Here is a 10289-nt window from a genome sequence, read left to right as displayed (position 1 = left end):
ACCCAGATAATCCCACCATTCTAATCCATAGACCTTTCAGAAAACTAACCCAGATAATCCCACCATTCTAATCCATAGACCTTTCAGAAAAACTAACCCAGATAATCCCACCATTCTAATCCATAGACCTTTCAGAAAAACTAACCCAGATAATCCCACCATTCTAATCCATAGACCTTTCAGAAAAACTAACCCAGATAATCCCACCATTCTAATCCATAGACCTTTCAGAAAAACTAACCCAGATAATCCCACCATTCTAATCCATAGACCTTTCAGAAAAACTAACCCAGATAATCCCACCATTCTAATCCATAGACCTTTCAGAAAAACTAACCCAGATAATCCCACCATTCTAATCCATAGACCTTTCAGAAAAACTAACCCAGATAATCCCACCATTCTAATCCATAGACCTTTCAGAAAAACTAACCCAGATAATCCCACCATTCTAATCCATAGACCTTTCAGAAAAACTAACCCAGATAATCCCACCATTCTAATCCATAGACCTTTCAGAAAACTAACCCAGATAATCCCACCATTTTAATCCATAGACCTTTCAGAAAAACTATATCTTGTTTTCTATACATTTAGGCCCTTTCAGGAACTCGCTGCTTTTGCATTACTACTATGTGACTTTTTGAATAATGACCGGGCATATTGTATGTATGCCCTGGATAACGTGGTTCATTTTTGTGTTTATGATTAGGTATTAGATTATTGCATAGATTTTATGTGAATATATTTTTGTGTTTTTATATATATATATAAACACACAATTGTCTTTCTTATAATATATATATTTATATATATATTTTATATGACAATTTGTTTTGCGGTGATGAAGATGATGTCATAACAGCACACTGGTGACTCACTTACAGTGAATTGCTACGACACTACATATCTGCATCCTGACATTCCTGAAAGTGCATATTAACCGACAGAAGAAAAAAAATATATATTGGGCATAAGGGTCCAAAATAAATTCAGGTTACGTTTAGGTTAAATGAATTAAGGTTCGGTTTAGGAAGAGGGTTAAGGTTAGGCATTGTTTCAGTGAGGTTATGGTAATAGGGAAAGGCATACAAGTTGACTTTGGGTATTACCTGTTTGCCAACCAGTCATTTTCTGATTGGTGTAAATATATACAGCCATCCTTCTGGCCTTTTTATGTTTGGTTTCCACTAGGCTATCCTGGGGTGGCAGGGTAGCCTAGTGGTTAGAGCGTTGGACTAGTAACCGGAAGGTTGCAAGTTCAAGCCCCCGAGCTGACAAGGTAAAAATCTGTCATTCTGCCCCTGGACAGGCAGTTAACCCACTGTTCCTAGGCCTTCATTGAAAATAAGAATTTGTTCTTAACTGGCTTGCCTAGTTAAATAAAGGTAAATAAACATATCTCTAGTCATCCTAAATGTGGTGTGTACTCTTGTCAAACAACATTACATTCCCATTCCCTTTGTTTTTGAGACCACGCTAGGACATAAGAGAGATTATCATTTTAAAAATTACACCCTGTTTTTAAAGTGATGTCTGACCCAGATTGATAAAAAAAATTATGTACATTATTCCTTTCAGTTGAATTAAACCATAGTATTTCCATTGCAATGTGTGCCTGTGTGTGTGTGTGTCTTGCTATTTCATTCCTTTTGTAAGTGTGGCTTGTCCCTGATAATACACACGTTTGCATTATTGCTTACATAGACAGTAATTGCCTGTAGTTAATACACAATATATAATTGTCTACTTATATTATAAGTAGTTCTAACACACATTTGTCATTGGAATAAATGATATCACCTGTTTGATATCCTGTGTGTTTGTCACTGTATTTCTCTCCCACAGAATAAAAAAAAATCTTTACAAAATGTAAAGTGATCTACATCTAAGTGATGTTTGGGACCTGTCACCCACTTTGAGGATATATGCCAAGAGTGTCAAACGCAATACCCGGAGGGATGTGTGTCTGTAGGTTTTCGCTCTTCTCTTGTACTTTATTGATAAATTAAGGTCATTGATTAATTGGGAACTCTTAATTCGATACGGATTGAACGGAAATAACTAAAAACAAGACACTAGGCCCTCCGGGAATTGAGTTTGAGAACCCCTGATATATGCAATGTAGCCTAACCACGTAGCCATGCTGGGGACGAGATTATATTCATATCGTCAGGCTAGGGACGAGATTATATTCAAATCGCCAGGTTGGGGACGAGATTATATTCATATCGGGGACGAGATTATATTCAAATCGCCAGGTTGGGGAAGAGATCATATTCAAAGTTACATAACCACGTAGGCCGGCTGGGGACGAGATTATATTCAAAGTATTTATTTCTCAAGTAATATACTTTTCTATATGTAACTGTGCACCGCCGCCACTAGGGGGCTCTAAAATACCCTATTTTCGACCTGTGTAGTTGAAAACAGATTACCGAACGTCACTTCCGTAAACTGACACTGAGTCGCCATACTGACAACCATATCACTCATTTGTGTTAAATATAGCCAGAGAGGATGTAAAATAAAACATTAAACATGTCCAAACAAATAGCGGAGTCATTAATTAACATGTCTTCCGGATTGCCACACAGGAAATACCGAGATATAGCGGTACTTTAATTTCAGATGCCGGGGAACCAAACAACCTGCATGACAGATGTGGAAATTACAGATGACACTGCAGAAGAGCTGCTCATTAAAAAGACTGTGTAGCGCAAGACTATCTATTTGTCCAATAACATTATGTTTAAATGCATACAACTGAGAATACTGTATGTTTACGTTGTAAATAAGTAACTTCATTTAAACCAATTAAATTTACAACTCATTATTTATAAACTGTGGGCTAAATTGTAATGTCAAAGCATTATTATTCATGCTGTAAATAAAACAAATGTTCAAGCTACTTGGATAGTAACGTTAATTAGAGATTGTCCTTAGTAGCCAGATTGTCTTCAGTAGCCAACGAATAACAGGCCATTACAACCCAGAAACAAATCAGTGAAAATATTTTCTCTTGTCTTTTTTTTTTTTTTACATATTGTTTTCATATTAAAACACTCATTTCTACATATCAATAACTTTATTTGTAATGGCGTCTTTTCTCCACATGCTCTGTCAACTTGTGTATGTTGAATGCAACAGCTTGTAGCTGTCAACGGGAGAAAAACATGTCGGTACGGCACGTGAAGTGTATTCTCAACAGACCGCTGAAATCAGTCTTCAAGAGGGTCTGTCTCTTGGCTGTGGAGACAGCGGTGTATCTCAATACACCTCAGTTGAAATCTGTGTCTGCTGCCCAGTCACACCTCCTCTGTGTCGTTCCCGCGGTGACATTACAGGACCGTCTTTGAAACTCAAGAGGCAACACGACATTTTTCGTTCTAAACTTTATTTTTTCCTGTTACGTTTTATTTTAACTTCATGTATTTGTAGGTATAGGTGATAGTGGAAAATGCGCTCCGTGTAGCCATTCTTGAGATTTATTCCATCGGATTAAATAACAACACATTGGAAAATTAGACAAAAGTTTGTTTAGGATGTGGACCAAGAGGATTTTTTCGTGCTTGGTTGGACTGGTGGCGTTGACGGGTTTTCTCGTAGTAAAAGTAACAGGACAAGACCCTCCAACTCTCGGGAGGAAAACGCTTCTCAAGGTGGATGGAGATCAGACGGCTGCCTCAAATCGAGTGAGGAGAAGAGGAAAACAGGAGTCCCTACGAGGGTAAGAATAACAGAATGTGAAGTTGAAAGAAAATATGATTCCTCTACACCGAACCTGCTCACCTCAAAGTAAAGTTAGTTGACAATACAAAATTAGCAGCATAGATTGATATGTCATGAACTGAAGGTAGAAATCCTACCCACCAGAAAAAAACATACACATTTCAAATGTCATGACATTGTCAAAATGCCACTGTTACACAAACATAACATGAGCAGAATTGAATGTTAAGTATTCGTCTTTTCATCTGAGATAAATATGCAATATGAGTGGGGAATAATTTAAGAAATCAATTAATAAAATGTATGTATCTCTTGACATCGACATCTATTTTCATTCTAAATAGAGAAGATGACTTTTGTCGCTCTGTGTCCACCATCACCCCATGCATTTCAAATTAAAAAGCGTGAAAAAAGCGTGTGAAATAGATTCCTAAACTAACCATTATTCATTTCCGCAGTTCTTAAATCAAGTATGATTATTTACAGAAAAATTGTTGTTGTTTCTAACTCCTTCCCTATAGGCCCAATGTGTGTGGATCACGTTTCCACTCCTACTGTTGTCCAGGCTGGAAAACCTTGCCCGGGGGCAACCAGTGTATCGTGCGTAAGTAGCGCAGCAGATGTTGACGATAATAAAGTATCTCTGTGTTGAGTTGGTCTCTATGAAATATATATATATATTTTTTTTTTTCATAGGGCTCAGTTGACCATTGACCAATAGGATGTGCTAATTTACATGTCTCATATAACTGTGATGTAGTGCTTCTGGGTTATTGCATGTGTCTTACACAATCATTTACAAATACATAGCAACAGCAAAAGAGCTAATGCATTGAACGATTTCAGAATATTGATTCTACGTTTAGTAAAAGCTCTCTATGGAAACAAGACTTCTCCCATGCAATATATGTCCCCGATGTTAGGCCTACATGTTTCTTTAAATACCAATCCTTGCATTATTGGTGTGTCATTATGCCCTAAAGCCATGCTTTGCACCTGTAAAGATACCAAATAATTGTTGGATAATAAATAATTTTCACTGTACTAATAAGTAACATGGGATGAGAGCCGAAACATCTCTAACAACCAGTAAACTCCTCATCTAACCACACGGCTCGGGGGGAAAGAATAACAGAATGTGAAGTTGAAAGAAAATATGAAACCTTTACACCGAACCTGCTCACCTCAAAGTAACGTTTGTTGACAATACAAATAAATGTATTATTTAATTAGCAGCATAGATTGTTTGTGCACCTTATTAGCATATCCCTTCCATGAGACTCCCTCCAGCTCCTCTTGGGGACCCGGCTTGGCCATCCTTCCCTGGGACTTCCTCCAGCTCCTCTTGGGGACCCGGCTTGGCCCCCCTTCCCTGAGACTTCCTCAAGCTCCTCCTGGGGGCTCAGCTTGGCCCGGTAACTTGGTCGGTCACAACAGCAAGAGCAAGGTGTTAGATATGCCCAGAACTCTCCTGTGGTTTCAGGGGGTCATACCCAGAGTTCTCCTGTGGTGTCCAGGGGTCATGCCCAGAGTTCTCCTGTAGTGTCCAGGGGTCATGCCCAGAGTTCTCCTGTAGTGTCCAGGGGTCATACCCAGAGTTCTCCTGTAGTGTCCAGGGGTCATGCCCAGAGTTCTCCTGTAGTGTCCACGGGGTCCTACTGAGAGTTCTCCTGTGGTGTCCAGGGGTCATACAGGGGGTCATACAGAGTTCTCCTGTGGTGTCCAGGGTCATGTTGGAGTCAGTAGAGTGGACCTGACTCCTGAAGGGGCTGTTGACTCTGGAAAGGGCCAGAGGAAGTATCAGAGTTCAGGCTCTCCCGTTATTGACATATCAATGTTAGATGTCAGCTTCAATTATGCTGCATGCCAGTTGCATGTCTCCTCTGACAAATACACTGAGTATACCAACATTAGGAACACCTTCCTAATATTGAGTTAGACCCCCCTTTGCCATCAGCCTCAATTTGTTGGGGTATGGACTCTACAAGGTGTCAAAAGCGTTCCACAGTAATGCTGGCCCATGTTGACTCCAGTGCATCCTACAGTTGTGTCAAGTTGGCTGGATGTCCTTTGGGTGGTGGACCATTCTAAACTCAGCAAAAAAATAGTCTTTCAAAGATAATTCGTAAAATCCAATTAACTTCACAGATCTTCATTGTAAGGGTTTAAACACTGTTTCCCATGCTTGTTCAATGAACCTTAAACAATTAATCAACATGCACCTGTGGAACGGTTGTTAAGACACTAACAGCTTACAGACGGTAAGCAATTAAGGTCACAGTTGAAAACTTAGGACACTAAAGAGGCCTTTCTACTGACTCTTTAAAATACCAAAAGAAAGATGCCCAGGGTCCCTGCTCATCTGTGTGAATGTGCCTTAGGCATGCTGCAAGGAGGCATGAGAACTGCAGATGTGGCCAGGGCAATAAATTGCATTGTCCGTACTGTGAGACGCCTAAGACAGCTCTACAGGGAGACAGGATGGACAGCTGATCGTCCTCGCAGTGGCAGACCACGTGTAACAACACCTGCACAGGATTGGTACATCCGAACATCACACCTGCGGGACAGGTACAGGATGGCAACAACAACTGCCCAAGTTACACTAGGGAAAGCACAATCCCTCCATCAGTGCTCAGACTGTCCGCAATAGGCTGAGAGAGGGCTGGACTGAGGGCTTGTAGGCCTGTTGTAAGGCAGGTCCTCACCAGACATCACCGACAACAACCTCGCCTATGGGCACAAACCCACCGTCGCTGGACCAGACAGGACTGGCAAAAGTGCTCTTCACTGACGAGTCGCGGTTTAGTCTCACCAGGGGTAATGGTCGGATTCGCGTTTATCGTCGAAGGAATGAGAGTTACACCGAGGCCTGTACTCTGGAGCGAGATCGATTTGGAGGTGGAGGGTCCGTCATGGTCTGGGGCGGTGTGTCACAGCATCATCGGACTGAGCTTGTTGTCATTGCAGGCAATCTCAACGCTGTGCGTTACAGGAAGACATCCTCCTCCTCATGTGGAACCCTTCCTGCAGGCTCATCCTGATATGACCCTCCAGCATGACAATGCCACCAGCCATACTGCTCGTTCTGTGCGTGATTTCCTGCAAGACAGGAGTGTCAGTGTTCTGTCATGGCCAGCGAAGAGCCCGAATCTCAATCCCATTGAGCACGTCTGGGACCTGTTGGATCGGAGGGTGAGGGCTAGGACCATTCCCCCCCAGAAATGTCCGGGAACTTGCAGGTGCCTTGGTGGAAGAGTGGGGTAACATCTCACAGCAAGAACTGGCAAATATGGTGCAGTCCATGAGGAGATGCACTGCAGTACTTAATGCAGCTGGTGGCCACATCAGATACTGACTGTTACTTTTGACCCCCCTTTGTTCAGGGACACATTATTCCATTTCTGTTAGTCACATGTCTGTGGAACTTGTTCAGTTTATGGCTCAGCTGTTGAATATTGTTATGTTCATACAAATCTTTACACATGTCAAGTTTGCTGAAAATAAACGTAGTTGACAGTGAGAGGGCGTTTCTTTTTGCTGAGTTTAGATACACTTGGGAAACTGTTGAGCTTGAAAAACCCAGCAGTGTTGCAGTTCTTGACACAAACTATTGCACCTGGTACCTACTACCATACCCCGTTCAAAGGCACTTAAATCTTTTGTCTTGCCCATTCACCCTCTGAATGGCACATATACACAATCCATGTCTCAATTGTAAAGAAAATGGAACAACCCTTATTTAACCAGGTCTCCTCCCCTTCATCTACACGGATTGAAGTGGATTTAATAAGTGACATCAATAAGGGATCATAGCTTTCACTTGGATTCACCTGGTCAGTCTGTCATGGAAAGAGCAGGTGTTCTTAATGTTTTGTACACTCAGTGTATATTCTACTAGAATTTCTTGGGCACACATAGATAGCATAGGTGTTATTATTCAACACTATCGGGGTAAAACAGGATTCTCAAAATCAGACACACAAGTTACTTTCTTGTGACCCTCAGAGGATTCTTTACAATTACTATTGTATATTACAGTTTGAGTTACCACCTAAACCTAAACTGGCACAGCAATGTTACAATAGACCACCTAAACCTAACCTGGCACAGCAATGTTACTATAGACCACCTAAACCTAAACTGGCACAGCAATGTTACTAGAGACCACCTAAACCTAAACTGGCACAGCAATGTTACAATAGACCACCTAAACCTAAACTGGCACAGCAATGTTACAATAGACCACCTAAACCTAACCTGGCACAGCAATGTTACTATAGACTACCTAAACCTAACCTGGCACAGCAATGTTACTATAGACTACCTAAACCTAAACTGGCACAGCAATGATACTATAGACCACCTAAACCTAAACTGGCACAGCAATGTTACTATAGACCACCTAAACCTAAACTGGCACAGCAATGTTACTATAGACTACCTAAACCTAAACTGGCACAGCAATGTTACAATAGACCACCTAAACCTAACCTGGCACAGCAATGTTACTATAGACCACCTAAACCTAAACTGGCACAACAATGTTACTATAGACTACCTAAACCTAACCTGGCACAACAATGTTACTATAGACCACCTAAACCTAAACTGGCACAACAATGTTACTAGAGACCACCTAAACCTAACCTGGCACAGCAATGTTACTATAGACCACCTAAACCTAAACTAGCACAATTCCAATAATGGGTATAATAACTGTAATGCTAGGAAATATGTTAACGAGCCCCTGACACGGTAACTAATACATTGGGTTTTGTATGGGTTGTAACTTCCACATTCCTGTTTCTCATTGTACTCCACTGCTTGCAAAGGTCTACGTGATATTTTTTTTTTTTTTTTTTTAACTTGGTTTGCACTGTATTTAACGAAGGCTAGGACAAGCTCTTAGTCTGGCCCATGTACTGTAGTAGTTCTCAAATAGGGTCTGACGGACAATGTTCATTTACTCTACACTCTTTGTGTGTCCTCATCCCCACAGCCATTTGCCGGAACAGCTGTGGAGATGGAGATGGATTGCTCACGGCCCAACATGTGCACATGTCCCCAGTGGCCAAATGCACCAACCTGTGGCACAAAGTCCAGTAAGTGTTCCCTCGTGTTACATGTCGCCTTCTTCATTGGGGGGCAGCGTAGCCTAGTGCTTAGAGCGTTGGACTAGTAACCGGAAGGTTGCGAGTTTCAAACCCCGAGCTGACAAGGTACACCCTGAACAGGCAGTTAACCCACTGTTCCTAGGCCGTCATGAAAATAAGAATATATTTCTTAACTGACTTGCCTGGTTAAATAAAGGTAAAAAATTAAAAAAAAAAAAAATTCATGCTTCCTCTCCAATATAAAACCACAAATTGCTTTACGAGAGTGTTTTGTATATGTTTAGTTTATTTCACCTATAATATACTGTCCGACAATGGGTTTACTAGTATTTTGGACATTTGGTCCCACCCAAACAAAAAAGAAGCAAATAAACCCTATTTTAACCATCCTGTTTATCTGTTACAACCCTCCTCTGCTCGCTCACTTCACACGAAAGTTGTGAATGGGATGTTGACCAATATGCCGTGGTCCTGTCCTGTTGCTCCTCTAGCCCAGCAGTGTAACATCAGGTGTATGAGCGGTGGCCTCTGTGCCGAGGGACCACTGTCAGTGTCAGCAGGGCTTCTCAGGCTCCTACTGTGGACAACGTGAGTATACACTATGATGTAAATGCAGCCCGTTTACACAGTGTAGTAGATACAGTAAGCACCAATTGTGCTAAATCAGCATTGCAAGTGTTCGTTGGCGTTTAGGCTACTTGCTTTAATTCACTCATGTATAATATATATATATATATATATATATATATATATATATATATATATATATATATATATATATATATATATATATATTCCTCTGTATTTTACCCCCTTTTTCTCCTCAATTTCGATCTTGTCTCATCGCTTCAAGTCCCAAATGGGCTTGGGACAGGCGAAGGTCGAGTCATGTGTCCTCCGAAACATGACCCGCCACACCACGCCTCTGAATCCAGCTGCACCAATTAGTGAGAGAGAGGAAACACCGTTCAACTGATGACTGAAGTCAGCCTGCAGGCACCCGGCCCGCCACAAGGAGTCGCTAGAGCGCGATGGGCCAAGTAAAGCCCCACCGGCCAAGCCCTCCCCTAACCCAGACGTCGCTGGGCTAATTGCGTGCCGCCCTATGGGACTCCCGATCACGGCCGATTGTGATACAGCCCAGGATCAAACCCGGGTCTGTAGGGACCTCTCAAGCACTGCGATGCCTTAGATCGCTGCGCAGCTTCGGAGGCTCACCTACATTTTTTACCATTAACTTATAGGCCCCATATAGACTCCATGGGAGATCTAAGGAAGCTTCCTCAAGTTCATCACTGTATAGACTGTAGAACATGTGACAAACTGCAGCAGAAACAGTTGGTATAGATAAATTAGGAGATTTATTTTTACATATATACTATTACTATCAAACAATGGTATGGTTATGGAGGATAATACATTTCTTAAGGACTTCACATT

General features: G+C 41.5%; 1 protein-coding gene across 1 annotated transcript; it reads left to right on the top strand.

Annotated features, from left to right (window-relative positions):
• Positions 1-3541: 3541 nt before the first annotated feature.
• LOC124029500 (fibrillin-1-like) lies at positions 3542-8837 on the top strand (the record flags this gene model as incomplete). The annotated part of the gene is made up of 3 exons (XM_046341189.1): positions 3542-3730; positions 4254-4336; positions 8735-8837. Coding segments are annotated over exons 1-3 (371 nt in total), but the record flags the coding sequence as incomplete, so codon positions are not given.
• Positions 8838-10289: the final 1452 nt, after the last annotated feature.

The sequence above is a fragment of the Oncorhynchus gorbuscha genome, unplaced genomic scaffold (assembly GCF_021184085.1).
Source record: "Oncorhynchus gorbuscha isolate QuinsamMale2020 ecotype Even-year unplaced genomic scaffold, OgorEven_v1.0 Un_scaffold_6597, whole genome shotgun sequence".
Lineage (NCBI taxonomy): Eukaryota > Metazoa > Chordata > Actinopteri > Salmoniformes > Salmonidae > Oncorhynchus > Oncorhynchus gorbuscha.
Note: the sequence above shows the minus strand (reverse complement) of the source record. Positions and strands in the feature narration are given on the sequence as shown.